General features: G+C 36.6%; 1 protein-coding gene across 1 annotated transcript in view; it reads left to right on the top strand.

The window, feature by feature from the left end:
* LOC107751179 (vesicle-associated membrane protein 3-like) overlaps positions 1-17,842 on the top strand; it is a 23,802-nt gene that overhangs the window by 3,967 nt on the left and 1,993 nt on the right. Inside the window, exons 2-3 of the mRNA XM_016566820.1 lie at positions 4,555-4,642; positions 16,969-17,127. Coding sequence (XP_016422306.1) covers positions 4,555-4,642; positions 16,969-17,127 — 247 coding nt within the window. The remainder of the gene's footprint in view (positions 1-4,554; positions 4,643-16,968; positions 17,128-17,842) is intronic.

Here is a 17,842-nt window from a genome sequence, read left to right as displayed (position 1 = left end):
GAGACAAAAAAGTAATATAGCCAAAACCACCGCATAGCCGCTCAGCATCTACTGTACATGCATGTTGATTTTATCAGACGATGTCGCGATTATAAATGAGAGTGACTCCTGGTTAACATGTACAAAGGGGTCGTGTTTCATCACTATATAGAGTGGAGTTTTTCTACAATAGTCACTCATCATGACAGTAAAATAGGGCATTTTAAGTCAATCTACTGCAGTAGCCTATTTCCTCTCTCAATCAGTAGAAATTGTGGTTTACACCCGGTCATGCATGGAAAAAATAAATACCGTGTCGCTTACTGACTGTTTGGAATTATAAATATGAGCATAGTTTGTCTATTAATATTATGCAATTTTATTATTATTATTTTTTTTTTACTCAGACGCAGGCAGTGCGCTGCATGAGACAAAAAAGTAATATAGCCAAAACCACCGCATAGCCGCTCAGCATCTACTGTACATGCATGTTGATTTTATCAGACGATGTCGCGATTATAAATGAGAGTGAATATATGGGTCGTATTTCGTCACTATTTAGAGTGGAATTTTTCTACAATATTCACTCATCATGACAGTAAAATAGGGCATTTTAAGTCAATCTACTGCAGTAGCCTATTTCCTCTCTCAATCAGTAGAAATTGTGGTTTACACCCGGTCATGCATGGAAAAAATAAATACCGGCATATACCGTGAAACCGGTATAATTTTGAAAAATACCGTGATATTAATTTTTGGTCATACCGCCCACCACTATTGTGAAGTGAAAAGCTGTGTTTGTAAAAAAAAAATCTGTGATTAATGCCCGGTTCAGACTAGGCTTGCCGCGATAGACGGTGTTGACGGTGATACCGGTAAAATTCAAACGAACTAAAAACGAACAATTGCTTTACTCCGAATTGCCGCTATTTTAAAGTGAAAGTAAAATGGGCACGCCGCTTTTACAAGCTATTTAAAAGCAAAGGAAAGCGAGGAAAAGAGGGAATGCCCCGCCCCCGCGGTGATACCGGTGTTGTCACACGCCGATTAACCGGTGGGAAAATTTCCTCACCGACACAACCCTAGTTCAGACTACACTATTTTAGCCCGATTTTGCCACGATTTGGGTGCCATGGGGATTCGTAAACGACAATGGACGTCGGGACGCAAGATTCCATCGTTTCAGCACGTGTAGTGTATCATAGTGGACGACAACCGATTCAGCGTCTGCGATGCTTCAGGACATCACGACAGAAAGACTAGCATGTTTAATTTTTTTTCCGTCGTCCACGACGAGTTCTGTCACATTGGTGACATTGACCAATAGCAGCACAGAAGCTCTTTCATACACAGGTTTCAAAGATGGCGAAACGAAAGAATTATGAGATGGAGGAATGGTTCGTGGAGCTGTGGCAACAGTACTCCTGCCTGTATGATGTGTCATCGAGGGACTACCATGACAGAACAAAGAAAAAAAAAATGCTGGCGAACTATAGCGGAAGCGCTTCAGCAATGTTTACACTCTTGTTTTCGGAAGTCAGTCGCTAGTTCCGCCTTCTCGATGACATCATGCGCGTCGTTAAAGACGGCACGCGATGAATGGTCGGGAAGCAACGTGTAGTCTGACATGTTTCTTGTCCACGCCACGACAAGATTTTAGGAGTCAAAATCGTGTAATCTGACACGGTGACTATCGTGACCGACAAAAATATTGTGTAGTCTGAACCCGGCATAAGATGTTTTTAATTTCAAACCATTGCCTGTAGTTAGGAAACGAGTCTTCTATCCATAATACTGCTTTCTCCAGGGTAAAACTTGTCCCGTCTGAATCAGGAGAGAAATATGCACAGATCAAGCACCATTTACAAGCAAAAACAGTTCTAAACAAATATTTTGATGAATTTTTATGTGAGGGAACAACAGTGGATGGACTTTTTTTGCTGGAGGAAGCGTTATTATGAATTACGGACTAGCATTTAGGCTAGAACACACATTTTAAAGTTAAAATGTCTTGATGGATTTGGTAAAAAAAAAAAAAAAAGCAGCTTTTTGCTTCACAAAACATTTAAAATTTAATGGACTGGAGTGTGGATTACTTGTAGATTACTGTGATGTTTTTATCAGCTGTTTGGACTCTCATTCTGACGGCACCCATTCACTGCAGAGGATCCATTGGGAGCAATGCTAAATTTCTCCAAATATGTTCCCATGAAGAAAAAAAAAAAAAAGTGTCAGATCGTGATGAAATGTCCGTTGTATACCCTTAATAAATTAAGGTCGGTTTTGTGTAATGTTCATTTACAAAAGCATGTATTATGTTGTACTGCTGGGGGATTTCAGCAGCAGTGAGATTTCTGCCATGATCACATGATCTGAAGGCTTATTGGTACCTTCCACGTCTGTGTGCGGAATGTGTGTGTTTGTCTTTGCTCCTGATGGTTCTCTCATACTGTCTCTTTCAGTCTCCCCTCGTCCCTCTTTATTCTAACAAGGTTTAAATTTCATCTGCAGCATTAGACGGGAGTGAAGTCTGGCTCGTGGCTTTTCACATATAGGGCTGGACGATATGGCCAAAATTTATATCACGATACATTTCTTAATTTCAGTCGATACAATATAATTCCGATATCGATATGAACACTATCTGAAATTAAATCTTTGAATCCTGAAAAAAAATGTACTCAACTGTTTTAAATATTGATAATGATAATCAGCAAATCAGCACATTCGAATGATTTCTGAAGGATCATGTGACACTGAAGACTGGAGTAATGATGCTGAAAATTTAGCTATGATCACAGGAATAAATTACATCTTAAAATCTATTCAAATAGAAAGCAATTTTAAATAGTAAAAATATTTCAGAGAGAGAATTCTTAAAGAAACATTAAAAATCTTACTGTTCAAAAACTTTTGGCTGGTAGTGTAGGCTGATTATTCTTATAGATTGAAACAAATGTGCTTCAGCCAGAAAAAAGCGTATGAAAAGTGCTCCGAGTCTCTGCAGAAAACTAAAATTGAACAACAACAAAAACTGGAAATGTTGCTGGAGACGGGCTTATTGAAAATGCAAATTCATTCTCTGCCAGCAGGAGGTGCTTTTTAGAGTGATGAAACTAGCGGTTTCCCGGTAATAGCTGTAATCAAAGCCGCTCCGCTCATGAACGCTACTTTATCAGATAAAAATGTCATCGAAACTTTTCTGAAGACAGTCCTTTCCCTTCAGAGATGCATTCATATAAAACACCCGCGCCGCGTTGTGATTTTGAAATGTGCAGTGCTCATGTTTATTCAATGAAGTCAAACGCCACAAATAAATAAATGTACGTTATGGGAAACACTGGTAATGTATATCAAAATATCGGAAATGTTTAAAAATCATATCAGTATTATTGAAAAAAATTATATCGCAATACATATTGATATTGAATTATTGTCCAGCCCTACTTTCACATGTGATTTTCTTTTACTGATGTCTTCTGAAATAAACTAAATAGAATTTGACACCGTATTAAAATTCATTGTGCAAAAATGGTTCAGTTAATTGTGAGATATTGTGATAGGAGGTTTTGATATCTAATGCAATGACATTCAGACAGTCCTAAGTGTGCAAATAGTTTTTAGGGTCAAGTCACATTTCATTAAATAGCACTTTATACAATACAGATTGTGTCAAAGCAGCTTTATAGTGTTCAACAGGAAAATAGTGTAAAAAAAAAAAAGTATGTAGTAGGGCTGCTGTAAATCAGACTCAAGTCAAAGTCAGTGGAAATGTGTTTATGCTGTATGAATGTATGACGGTTTTGATTATGAACTTGTTCAAAGTGTGTTGTCACGTGTACAGTTTCAGCTTGTTGAATGTTATACCTTCTTTTTTCTTTGTGTTTTCACACCACTTTGTGGTTTTACCTATACTTTCTCTTTTGTAATTCTCTTTATGGTGTGTTTGTTTGAAAAAAGCACTTCATGTTTGTTTATGTCTTCTATGCAGCTCACCCTGCTCATTCAATCCTGTAATTACTCCACTATAAAATAACAAAATAAAGTTTCTTTATTGGCTTCTATGAATAACCTTTAACATCCATAGAACATTTCCATTCCACAAAAGATTCTATATAGTTGGAAAAAATTTCATAAGACATACTTTTTGCCTTAAGATTAAAAAGATTTTAAGAACTGTTCACCAAAAGGTTGTTTGGGAAATCAAAAATGGTGGTTATATGGCATCTCTTTTGAAATCTTAATTTTTAGAATGCATTTATGTAGTCAATATGCCACTAGATGGCAGTAGAATATCGCATGCTGTTTGCCACACTAGATTTCTATTAGAATGACACAACAGGACATTTATGTGTTTAACAGATGCTTTCTGACTAAATCAACTTACAATACACAGCTCAAATCACATTAGCAGTAAGAAAAGAGTATGTTTTGCTAGGCCTTAAAAAATAAATACTGGCTGCTCTAGTCGATTTTTCTTTTGCTTTCCTTGACTTTTCCAGCTAACCTGACAATTCTGTCTTTATTTTCTATAACATGTGAAATGTAAGATGGTTTTCTCTTTCTGTGTCATAGGTCCGCCCCAGGTGCAGATGACTCTGGTTCTGCAGGGATGTCTGGGAATAACCGCAGACTGCAGCAGACACAGGCACAGGTGGATGAGGTAAGAGGACACACCTGGCACCGTTTCCCAGTGTTCTTCATGGTTGGCCATAAACAGTCGACTTGATTTCTGTCTCTCAGTGTGATGCGAACAGTTACATAATCCCCGGACAACTCATGACAGTAACGATGTACAATGACTAATGTTCTCATTGAATATTTAAATGAGCTTTTAGACTCCTCCCATTGCAGGCATGACTTCAATATTATCACTGTAAACAATACAAGTCTGTACTAGGCTTGCCGCGATTGACGGTGATACCGGTGATAAGCCGCAACACCGGTTACGTCACTTGCCCACCACGTCACCGACCCCCACCGTCGTTTTGATTTTTTTATAGTAATAAAAATCATTTAGTTCAGTTAAAGAACAGACACTACAATTAAAAACTGAACGCGGCTGCTCAATGCAGCGTGCCGAACTACAGTCGCGCCACAGATCAGATTTCATTTCTCCAATGAGAGTCGAGCTGACTGACAAGAAGAGTGAGGTGAGACAGACAAGACGATGGCGGATGATTTAGTTTCGAAACGAGATGCAAAAGCGCCTGTTTGGCAGTATTTTGGATTTTGAAAAGCCTGTTGACTTTTGCCGTTTATCTGATTTTGGAAGTTTGTTTTAACATTCGTTTCTTATTTAATTGGTTCCACATTGTTTGCAGATTTTTTTACTCGTTTTGCTAATAAACGTTCTACTTATTTATTTGGTTATATATTATACATGTTTACTTATTTCCAGTCTTATATAGACAGGTGTGTGGCTTTCCTAATCAGGTCCAATCAGTATAATCAAACACAGCTTGACTCAAATGAAGGTGTAGAACCATCTCATGGATGATCAGAAGAAATGGACAGCATCTGAGTTAAATATATGAGTGTCACAGCAGAGGGTCTGAATACTTAGGACCATGTTATATTTCAGTTTTTCTTTTTTAATATATCTGCAAAAATGTCAACAATTCTGTGTTTTTCTGTCAATATGGGGTTCTGTGTGTACATTAATGAGGAAAAAAAATTAACTTAAATGATTTTAGCAAATGGCTGCAATGTAACAAAGAGTGAAAAATTTAAGGGGGTCTGAATACTTTCCGTACCCACTGTATACGCTAAAGTGAGTTTGACGTTGTATTTGATTGTTGTATTCAAGCAATTGATGCCGAATTGCCGCTAATTCGAAAGTGAAAGTAAAATGTCACTTTTAAGCTATTTGAAAGCGAGGAAAAGTGGGAAAATTCAAACGAACTAAAAACGAACAATTCCTTTACTCCGAATTGCCGCTATTTGAAAGTGAAAATAAAATGCGCATGCCGCTTTTACAAGCTATTTAAAAGCGAGGGAATGCCCCCGCCCCCACGGTGATACCGGTATTACCGGTGTTGTCACACGTCGATTAACCGGTGGGAAAATTTCCTCACCGTCACAACCATAGTCTGTACTCTTCTGTTTTTGGGTGACACCATTAAATACAAGCTATAATGATATATGTTTTGTCTACTGCTAAATTTCCAATTTTCCTAGAAAATCATTTTATTTTTCTTATTTAAATGTATTTATTTATTCATTATATGGTTATGTAAGACAAAATTTGTGCAAATGTGCTGAGACAGTTGACATGAAGAAAATATGAGCTCCTTGTATAAATGTGTTTCATGAAATGAGCAGCAGATTGCCACTGCATATCCAAATAAACAGCCAGACATGCACATGGACAGCTTTTGTTTCATCTGTTCATCAGCCTATTTAGTCACATTTTTCTTCACGCGCATATCTTTGTGTCTAAGCAACACTGTTTCATGTAAGACATCTCAGATTGACATTTGACGACGCCAGCACAGTGGCTAATGAGCAGAATTACCCACCACTGCATAACGAGTAGGATGATAATTTGGTATAATAAAATAATAATAATACAGTTCAAACCAAGAAAGAAGCAAAGCACAGTTCTTTCTACAGGCAAAGACAAATAAACCATACTATTTATTAGAACAAACCTCTAATTGTACTATATTTGTATATAAATATAAATTTATATACACTATATTACTACAGAAATTTGTGTTGTACTACTATACCAAAAGCACAACTGTTTTCAACATTGATAATGACAATAATAATAATAAATGTTTCTTGACCAGCAAATCAGTATGTTATTAGAATGATTTCTGAAGGATCAGGTGACACTGAAGACTGGAGTAATGATGCTGAAAATTCAGCTAAAATGTATTCAAATAGAAAACAGATATTTGAAATTGTAATAATATTTAATTATTTACAATATTTATTTCAATATTTAATTATTTAACAATATTACAGTTTTTACTGTATTTTTGATCAAATAAATGCAGCCTTGGTGTGCATAAGAGAATATTTTAAAAAATATTTTTAAAATCCTACCAACCGTAAACTGGTAGTGCAGGGCCTAAAATTAACACTTGCTAAGCACCAAATGTAAAAAAGTTAAAAAAAATAAATAAAAAAAAATTGAGGCTTTGGCGAGTAAATGAAACTGTGTCAGTCGCCAGATGGCCGGTAACATTTTATAAATTCAAACAGTGCAATGTTGTGAGAACAAACGTGAACGACTCTCCGTACAGTTGACAGGTCAGTGCTGCTTCATCACAAAAGTTTAAGCCTTTGCAATGTAACTATTCAAGAGCTAGAACACACAAAAGGACACACGTTACTCACACACTGTGTGGGAACAAAGTTTAAACATCTGAAGCCCCAGCCTGAAAGCCGCGTCTTGAGCTCTGCTTCCTTCCTGTGCTTGAACAGACAAATTCACACTATATTATTTTTAAAAATGCCCGTCTCGGTGAGTATCCTAGTAAAGTAGTTGGTTCTTAAGTGAACATGAACAGCTGAGAAAGAAACCGGACACGAACCTAGCGCGATGCAATTTGTCAAAAGACCAGTGTTTCCCCTGACATTATATTAGGGGCACCCCCTGCCCCCCTTGAAGGTCAAGTTAATTTTATTTAATTGTATTTTCTCTATAGCGCCAGATCACAACAGAAGTCATTTAAAGTTACCTTTTCTATAGAACATGTCTATACCTTGTTCTTTTATTAAACAAACCAAATAGCCTTATGTTATTTATCTTATTTACACGACGGCATGTTATTTCTGTCTCTATGTTACATTGTCGCGCTCTCTGTATCGCGCACAGTGGAGTTCCGCCCACACAAGTGAGCACACTCCCACTAGTATTTGTAAACATTAAGCCGCAAAACGACTATTTAAATATGAATTCTGCGTGTCTCTGTGTTGTTAATGAATGGCGCAGACGCGCGGTTTTGTGTAGTACTCGTACTGAAACGCTCGTGACGCTTCCGGTGATATTAACATCTGCCGTTTCACTAATGAGGGATTGGAAAAAAAAAATTGGGCCCCAAACATCTAATTTTTGTTCAACTTTTAATAAATTGATGTTAAACTGTTTAAGTTTCATGATTTTAATTAATTAGACATGCTTTTTTATTAATAAAATTTCATTTAACCATTAAAAAGGAGTCCAGAAAAATTAAAACGGAAAAAAAAAACAAAGCCGTAAACCTAGGGGAAACACTGCAAAAAGACAATAGAATCCATTATAATCAGTGGTATTGTCTACACAGGATGTGTCAGGGCAATCCAAGAAAGTAAACGGATTCCCTGTTTCATTTCTGAAATAGTCCAAGCACTTCGCAACGGCTGCTTTGTCGCATCCAGTGTTGACAACTTCAAGCTGCTGCGGTGTAGACACGGTGTTAAAGTGATAGACACAGAATTCCAATAAAAAAGACTATAGTGTTATTTGATTAGCATAATTTATTACATTTCTGTAGGCTGCCTGAAAATCACTGTTAGACCTGCCTGAAATGCACAATTCGTATCTTTATTGTATAGTAGGGTATTTTGTGCTATTGCTTGTAATTTGATTTGCTCTTATTTTACAACTGACTATTTACTAGTCTTTAAAAATTTAGACTATTAAATTTATATTAGTTAAGCTAGTAGTTTTAGCAGGTATCGAAACTGGAATCAAGGATTGTGATTTTTTTTTACTATAATCTAAAATTTTGGTGTCATAACTGCCGGGTTTTTTTTTCTATGGCTGGTAAAAAATATTTCTGGCCGGTAAATTTCCTTAAGTCACCAGCCATTGGCAGGTCTGGCAAAAAGTTAGTTTTATGCCCTGTATACATGTATCTCATTTCAAAATTTGATTTAAGGTAAATTATATGCCATTTACATGTTATAAAAGGTGCTACTTTCTCTTTCACTCTCTCTCTCTCTCTATCTCTCTTTCTTTCTGTGTGACTCCTCCCTAAAGTGAGCGGCATAATCCGTCAGCAGTTTTTACACATCTCTTCTGCAGCTCACCACATGATTTCTGTTCAAGGAATTTTACACCAGGACTTATGCAGGTCTCTGCGCACTTTATGCCCATTGACCTCTCCCGTCAGACGTCTTCTTTTAGTCTGGCGCAAGCTCATAGGCTGCCGGTCGGTTATGTAACGCCCCGTCATTATGGTTATGCAAGCGAAACATGGATCTGCACACGCTGGCTCCCCTTCCACACTGATCTCTCTTAAAGGGGCGGCGCTACATCACCCTGCAACAGGGTTTGTGGAGCACTAGAGCATATATGAGGAGGCTGAGATGTTTGTGTGCCGTTGCCATTGACTTTGTTATGCAATTCTATTATTACAGTACAACAGGGGATTTTTTTTGTGCTTTCCATTACTTAAAACATCTGCTGAAGACGTAAGGATTGTTCAGATCGAATATAAGCAACAGGATATTATGTCATTCTCTAGGGCTTCTATATTTGATAAAGAATAAAACATTAATAGATAATAAACTCAAAACATACCTTTTACTCCATTTTGAGTAGATCGAAGTGTAACCACACATTTAGTCTCAAATAATGCATTCAATTCTGTTTATCCCAGTAGGAAAACAGATTGATTCTCATGAAGTCAAGAGTTTATATATTGACTCTTCAAACACAGTCATACTGTTGAAGTGTATTTTAATGTGTGTCGTGGACATGCAAAACTTTATCAGTTATCAGTTTCCTTATTCTATTTTATTTTTAATCTTTCTTAGTATAGATTGTTGATGAGTGGTTTTAAGGGGGAGTTATGTTCTCATTCTAATGAGAAAACAAAAATAGAAAAATGCACTGCAGACAAGATGAATTATCAATGTTCATGGTTTGTTTTCCAGAAAGAAAATTTTAAATGCAGAAGGTATTTTTGTCAACTTTTAGGAGAACATTAGCATATATATACACTACTGTTCAAATGTTTTCTTTAATGTTTAAAAAAGCTCTTTTATGCTCTTAATCAAATAAATGCAGCCTTGGTGAGCACAAGAGACTTCTTTCAAAAACATAAAAGTAAAATCCTACCAACCCAAACTGGTAGTGTTTGTGTATATATGTATACATACATATATTACATTTCAACATTTGATTTAAGGTAAATTCTATGGCATTTAAATTGCATATGTTATAAAAGGTGCTACTTTCTCTTTCACTCTCTCTCTCTCTCTATCTCTCTTTCTTTCTGTGTGACTCCTCCCTAAAGTGAGCGGCATAATCCGTCAGCAGTTTTTACACATCTCTTCTGCAGCTCACCACATGATTTCTGTTCAAGGAATTTTACACCAGGACTTATGCAGGTCTCTGCGCACTTTATGCCCATTGACCTCTCCCGTCAGACGTCTTCTTTTAGTCTGGCGCAAGCTCATAGGCTGCCGGTCGGTTATGTAACGCCCCGTCATTATGGTTATGCAAGCGAAACATGGATCTGCACACGCTGGCTCCCCTTCCACACTGATCTCTCTTAAAGGGGCGGCGCTACATCACCCTGCAACAGGGTTTGTGGAGCACTAGAGCATATATGAGGAGGCTGAGATGTTTGTGTGCCGTTGCCATTGACTTTGTTATGCAATTCTATTATTACAGTACAACAGGGGATTTTTTTTGTGCTTTCCATTACTTAAAACATCTGCTGAAGACGTAAGGATTGTTCAGATCGAATATAAGCAACAGGATATTATGTCATTCTCTAGGGCTTCTATATTTGATAAAGAGTAAAACATTAATAGATAATAAACTCAAAACATACCTTTTACTCCATTTTGAGTAGATCGAAGTGTAACCACACATTTAGTCTCAAATAATGCATTCAATTCTGGTTATCCCAGTAGGAAAACAGATTGATTCTCATGAAGTCAAGAGTTTATATATTGACTCTTCAAACACAGTCATACTGTTGAAATGTATTTTAATGTGTGTCGTGGACATGTAAAACTTTCAGTTATCAGTTTCCTTATTCTATTTTAATCTTTCTTAGTATAGATTGTTGATGAGTGGTTTTAAGGGGGAGTTATGTTCTCATTCTAATGAGAAAACAAAAATAGAAAAATGCACTGCAGACAAGATGAATTATCAATGTTCATGGTTTGTTTTCCAGAAAGAAAATTTTAAATGCAGAAGGTATTTTTGTCAACTTTTAGGAGAACATTAGCATATATATACACTACTGTTCAAATGTTTTCTTTAATGTTTAAAAAAGCTCTTTTATGCTCAATGAGGCTGCAAAAAAAAAAAAAAATTGTGAAATATTATTGCAATTTTAAATAAACTTTTTCTATTTGAATATATTTAAAAATGTAATTTATTGCTGTGATGCAAAGCTGAATTTTGAGCATCATTACTCCAGTCTTCAGTGTCACATGATCAGAAATCATAAAAATGCACTGCAGACAAGATGAATTATCAATGTTCATGGTTTGTTTTCCAGAAAGAAAATTTTAAATGCAGAAGGTATTTTTGTCAACTTTTAGGAGAACATTAGCATATATATACACTACTGTTCAAATGTTTTCTTTAATGTTTAAAAAAGCTCTTTTATGCCCAATGAGGCTGCAAAAAAAAAAAAAAATTGTGAAATATTATTGCAATTTTAAATAAACTTTTTCTATTTGAATATATTTAAAAATGTAATTTATTGCTGTGATGCAAAGCTGAATTTTGAGCATCATTACTCCAGTCTTCAGTGTCACATGATCCTTCAGAAATCATTCTAATATGTTGATTTGCTGCTCAAGAAACATTTCTTAACAGTGCTCGACAATAAGGACTGCCCGATGTGCCCGGGGCAAGCGTAAAAGACGCTCGGGACAGTTGATGGATCTGTCACTGACCTGATCAGGCCACTGCTGCGCCGTCACAGAAGTTTATCATTTGCACATGTTTTTAGGCCTTGCTAATTTAAAAAATTTTACGATTTGAAAGCATTCAAGCAAGACGCTAAAGACAACTCCATTCAGTACTCTGACACCGAGCCCCGAGTTGAGTTTCTTTCCACGCCTTCCTTTCGCTTGAACGGACAAATACATACAAAAGTATGTCAAAATACTCCTCTTGGCGAGTAACTTTGTAGCTTTATCAATGATTAATCTACTGTATATTTAATTTATACAGTGGAGTACAGATGCATCAGTCGACCGGACATTTTTTTTGTTTTATTTCAGACCATCTCTATTTTGTGCTTTCACAAACTGCACTGCAATCATTTTCCAAAATGTTATTTGTGTGGAAATATTACATTATATTTAGTCTGTAAACGGCTGTTAACAGAGGCCAGCGACACTGAAGATGAATGCAAAGAGGAGAAAATAGGCAGAGCAAGATCACTGTTCACAATGCGCGAAATATAGGAAGAAAATCCTAAATAATGAATTTTATGAATGCGTTTCTGGGGGGAACTTACTATCTTTAGAAAAGGTTAGATGGTATTTTCTTTTCATTTTGCCTCAGTTATATTACAGTAGGGTTTAGGCTATAAGAGCAGAGCTGCTATGTTTGCAGCAGTAACCAGCCAAGGAAACAATTTAATCAAATAAATGCAGCCTTGGTGAGCACAAGAGACTTCTTTCAAAAACATAAAAGTAAAATCCTACCAACCCAAACTGGTAGTGTTTGTGTATATATGTATACATACATATATTACATTTCAACATTTGATTTAAGGTAAATTCTATGGCATTTAAATTGCATATGTTATAAAAGGTGCTACTTTCTCTTTCACTCTCTCTCTCTCTCTATCTCTCTTTCTTTCTGTGTGACTCCTCCCTAAAGTGAGCGGCATAATCCGTCAGCAGTTTTTACACATCTCTTCTGCAGCTCACCACATGATTTCTGTTCAAGGAATTTTACACCAGGACTTATGCAGGTCTCTGCGCACTTTATGCCCATTGACCTCTCCCGTCAGACGTCTTCTTTTAGTCTGGCGCAAGCTCATAGGCTGCCGGTCGGTTATGTAACGCCCCGTCATTATGGTTATGCAAGCGAAACATGGATCTGCACACGCTGGCTCCCCTTCCACACTGATCTCTCTTAAAGGGGCGGCGCTACATCACCCTGCAACAGGGTTTGTGGAGCACTAGAGCATATATGAGGAGGCTGAGATGTTTGTGTGCCGTTGCCATTGACTTTGTTATGCAATTCTATTATTACAGTACAACAGGGGATTTTTTTTGTGCTTTCCATTACTTAAAACATCTGCTGAAGACGTAAGGATTGTTCAGATCGAATATAAGCAACAGGATATTATGTCATTCTCTAGGGCTTCTATATTTGATAAAGAGTAAAACATTAATAGATAATAAACTCAAAACATACCTTTTACTCCATTTTGAGTAGATCGAAGTGTAACCACACATTTAGTCTCAAATAATGCATTCAATTCTGTTTATCCCAGTAGGAAAACAGATTGATTCTCATGAAGTCAAGAGTTTATATATTGACTCTTCAAACACAGTCATACTGTTGAAGTGTATTTTAATGTGTGTCGTGGACATGCAAAACTTTATCAGTTATCAGTTTCCTTATTCTATTTTATTTTTAATCTTTCTTAGTATAGATTGTTGATGAGTGGTTTTAAGGGGGAGTTATGTTCTCATTCTAATGAGAAAACAAAAATAGAAAAATGCACTGCAGACAAGATGAATTATCAATGTTCATGGTTTGTTTTCCAGAAAGAAAATTTTAAATGCAGAAGGTATTTTTGTCAACTTTTAGGAGAACATTAGCATATATATACACTACTGTTCAAATGTTTTCTTTAATGTTTAAAAAAGCTCTTTTATGCTCAATGAGGCTGCAAAAAAAAAAAAAAATTGTGAAATATTATTGCAATTTTAAATAAACTTTTTCTATTTGAATATATTTAAAAATGTAATTTATTGCTGTGATGCAAAGCTGAATTTTGAGCATCATTACTCCAGTCTTCAGTGTCACATGATCCTTCAGAAATCATTCTAATATGTTGATTTGCTGCTCAAGAAACATTTCTTAACAGTGCTCGACAATAAGGACTGCCCGATGTGCCCGGGGCAAGCTTAAAAGACGCTCGGGACAGTTGATGGATCTGTCACTGGCCTGATCAGGCCACTGCTGCGCCGTCACAGAAGTTTATCATTTGCACATGTTTTTAGGCCTTGCTAATTTAAAAATTTGTACGATTTGAAAGCATTCAAGCAAGACGCTAAAGACAACTCCATTCAGTACTCTGACACCGAGCCCCGAGTTGAGTTTCTTTCCACGCCTTCCTTTCGCTTGAACGGACAAATACATACAAAAGTATGTCAAAATACTCCTCTTGGCGAGTAACTTTGTAGCTTTATCAATGATTAATCTACTGTATATTTAATTTATACAGTGGAGTACAGATGCATCAGTCGACCGGACATTTTTTTTTGTTTTATTTCAGACCATCTCTATTTTGTGCTTTCACAAACTGCCCCTCTTGGCGAGTAACTTTGTAGCTTTATCAATGATTAATCTACTGTATATTTAATTTATACAGTGGAGTACAGATGCATCAGTCGACCGGACATTTTTTTTGTTTTATTTCAGACCATCTCTATTTTGTGCTTTCACAAACTGCACTGCAATCATTTTCCAAAATGTTATTTGTGTGGAAATATTACATTATATTTAGTCTGTAAACGGCTGTTAACAGAGGCCAGCGACACTGAAGATGAATGCAAAGAGGAGAAAATAGGCAGAGCAAGATCACTGTTCACAATGCGCGAAATATAGGAAGAAAATCCTAAATAATGAATTTTATGAATGCGTTTCTGGGGGGAACTTACTATCTTTAGAAAAGGTTAGATGGTATTTTCTTTTCATTTTGCCTCAGTTATATTACAGTAGGGTTTAGGCTATAAGAGCAGAGCTGCTATGTTTGCAGCAGTAACCAGCCAAGGAAACAATGTATTGCTGCTGTTCCATAAGCGCTACCTGCTGGCAGAGAGTGAAAGTGCGTCTCATTCAGCCCATCTGCTGTTTTTGTTTTGTGCAGATGTTTTATGTAGCATAATTTCACAAAGTTTAAGTCAGAACATTGTATAATTTCAAAATTTGAAGCAAAAACGGTCTAATTTAACCTTTGTTTTTTTGGATCTATACGTGATTAAAATGCAGTGGTTACCACTCATTTCAAATGGCTGTGAAAAATCAAGGTGCAACACTGAGTGAAGAATATGCAATGTTATTTTACATGTGATTATTCCGTTTCTGTACTTGAACACTTACAAACATAACCTAAAGCATCATTTCATTTGTATCTTTGTTCTATATATTCAGCGATGTTATTGCTTGTAATTTATTTGTTTGTTCTTATTTACTGACTGTTCACTTGTCTTTAATAATGTTTGAACTTTATATTTGTTAGGCTAGTAGTTTTTGTTGTGACATCGAAATTTAAATTCGAGCATCGTAAAATTGAATTTGTTTCTAAATATTGGTGTAACGCTGGGTATCGAGTTCAACACTTTTTAGGCACCGACCGAATTGCCTCGATACCATCGAGTATCGAAAAGCGTCTCGTCGCTCGGTACCAAATTTCGATTGACTTGCGCTCTGTCTCAACTTTCACCTCGCGCATGCGCTGTTGTACGCGGCTGTCCGCGAGCCCTCCTGATGACGAAAATTACGTGGACGGCCGAAGTATACTTTGGCCTTAAGCCTGCAGCACTAGCCGGTGTATTCGACTAGAAGAGGTGCGGTGCAGATTGATCATTGTTTGACATCCGCGAGAGCGATTCGAAAGCGCACGGAGCAGTCTGCTCTCTTTAGCTCTCATAGTACTATAATACACCGATCGGTCTTAAAATTGATTTCATAAAATTGGTATCGAAAAAAGTATCGTTCAGGAACCGGTATCGAAGTAGAGTCAAAATCTTTGAATGATACCCAGCCCTATATTGGTGTCATTTAAGCGTATTTATTAGAATACAAGATAACTTGGATCAAAAACAATGATAACAGCAACTATTTAATTTTTTTGTGGCAGGGCCAGTGAAAATGTAGGCAGGGCAAGTAAAAATTTGAACCACTGGCCTGACCGGGCAAGTAGAAAAAATCCTTAGTGTTGAGTCCTGCTTAATATCAATATTGAAAACCGTTCTGCTGCTTCATATTTTGGTTGAAATTTTGTTTATGAACAGAAAATTCAAAAGAACAGCATTTGTTTGTAATATAAATATTTTGTAACATTATAAGTTGCATTGTCGATCAATTTATTTTTTAAAAATCTTACTGACCCCAAACTTGTGAATATTTATTTATTTATTCATTCAATTTAAGCTAACAACTAACAGTCACAAATACAATCACAGATTGTAGATGTTTAATAGCTCTGACACAGACTGGTTTCCCAAATGTTGGATAATCCAGAGAAAATATTTAGCCTTAAATATCTAGTATCTAGAAAATATCTAGTCTAGCCTTGACCTAGTTGGACAAATCTTGCCTCAAAGAATGTATGTGTGTTTTGTTTTCAGGCCTAATTTTTATTTTATTTTTTTACTAGGAACAAAACATTTGTCATTTGTCACATTTTGCTATGTAGTTCTGTGAAATCTCTTTGGTCCTAAATCCTACTCTGTTCTACTTTATATCAAATATGGTCAGATTTGCTATGATTTTTCTGTGTATCTGTGTATTTTCTGCATTTTTGCTTTCATTGTGAACAGGCAAATGTTGCTGGAAACATGTTGTTACAGGTTATGACACTGTTTCTCTCAGTGCTGACCACTAAATGACATGTTCCTGCTGCTTGTCTGGTTTTAAGTCGTCTCCAGCCATGCTGCCAAAAGTCTCACATCGTGAAACTGATTAATAAACCTGCAGCGGTGTTCACACAGCTGTTTGTTTACACACATGGCAAGATTCCTTGACCTTGATTACTTTTCCAGCCCTTAGCATCACTTTTCCACAGTTTTTCTAAGAATCCTCTAACAGGAATCTTCACATTAATCTAGGTGGTGGACATCATGAGAGTGAACGTTGATAAGGTCCTGGAACGAGACCAGAAGCTGTCTGAACTGGATGATCGTGCCGATGCCCTGCAGGCCGGTGCTTCCCAGTTTGAGACCAACGCCGCCAAACTCAAGAGGAAGTACTGGTGGAAGAACTGCAAGGTATTTCAAGGATGCACAGGAGTGATAATATCATACACTCATTTAGTTGAAATACATTTCTTAAATATTAAAGGGGTCATATGACGTTGCTAAAAAAAGAACATTATTTTGTGTTTTTGGTGTAATGAAATGTTTTTATGTGGTTTAAGGTTAAAAAAACACATTATTTTCCACATACTGTACATTATTGTTTCTCCTCTATGCCCCGCCTTTCTGAGAGCGATGAGACAAAAACATTAAAACCCATTATGAGGCATTTGTTGCATCCAGTGGGGACATAATGACTTATACTTGGTTTGAAGTGTTCTGGAACAGTGTTGTAAATACAACTTAACCACTGATTTCTAGTTGTGTCCACTTTTGGAAGACCAAACAAAGTAGTTCCACTTTCACAACGAAACACACAGCGTCTCCACGACATGGCAGTGGCGGCAACAATACTACAGCGAGAATAAAAGTTACGCCGCCTTTCTTTGCGTGAACCTTTGGGCGGTGTTATGCACGCGTTTGAATCGTCAGTGGCAAATTCTTTAAATATGAAAACTTAAAGTTACGCCGTTAAAGTTAAAGTGAAAAAAAGTTACGCCGCCTTTCTTTGCGTGCTCCTTTGGGCGGTGTTATGCAAATCTTCCCACACAGTGACGTAGACATGTGGGGGCGTGTTAGAACGAGCCGTTTTAGGTAGGCGTGGTTGACTCTTAACTTTTATAAAGAA

The sequence above is a fragment of the Sinocyclocheilus rhinocerous genome, unplaced genomic scaffold (assembly GCF_001515625.1).
Source record: "Sinocyclocheilus rhinocerous isolate Xijiao unplaced genomic scaffold, SAMN03320098_v1.1 scaffold362, whole genome shotgun sequence".
Classification (NCBI taxonomy): domain Eukaryota; kingdom Metazoa; phylum Chordata; class Actinopteri; order Cypriniformes; family Cyprinidae; genus Sinocyclocheilus; species Sinocyclocheilus rhinocerous.
The sequence above is the reverse complement of the archived record's forward strand: the minus strand, read 5'-3'. Positions and strand labels throughout refer to the sequence as shown.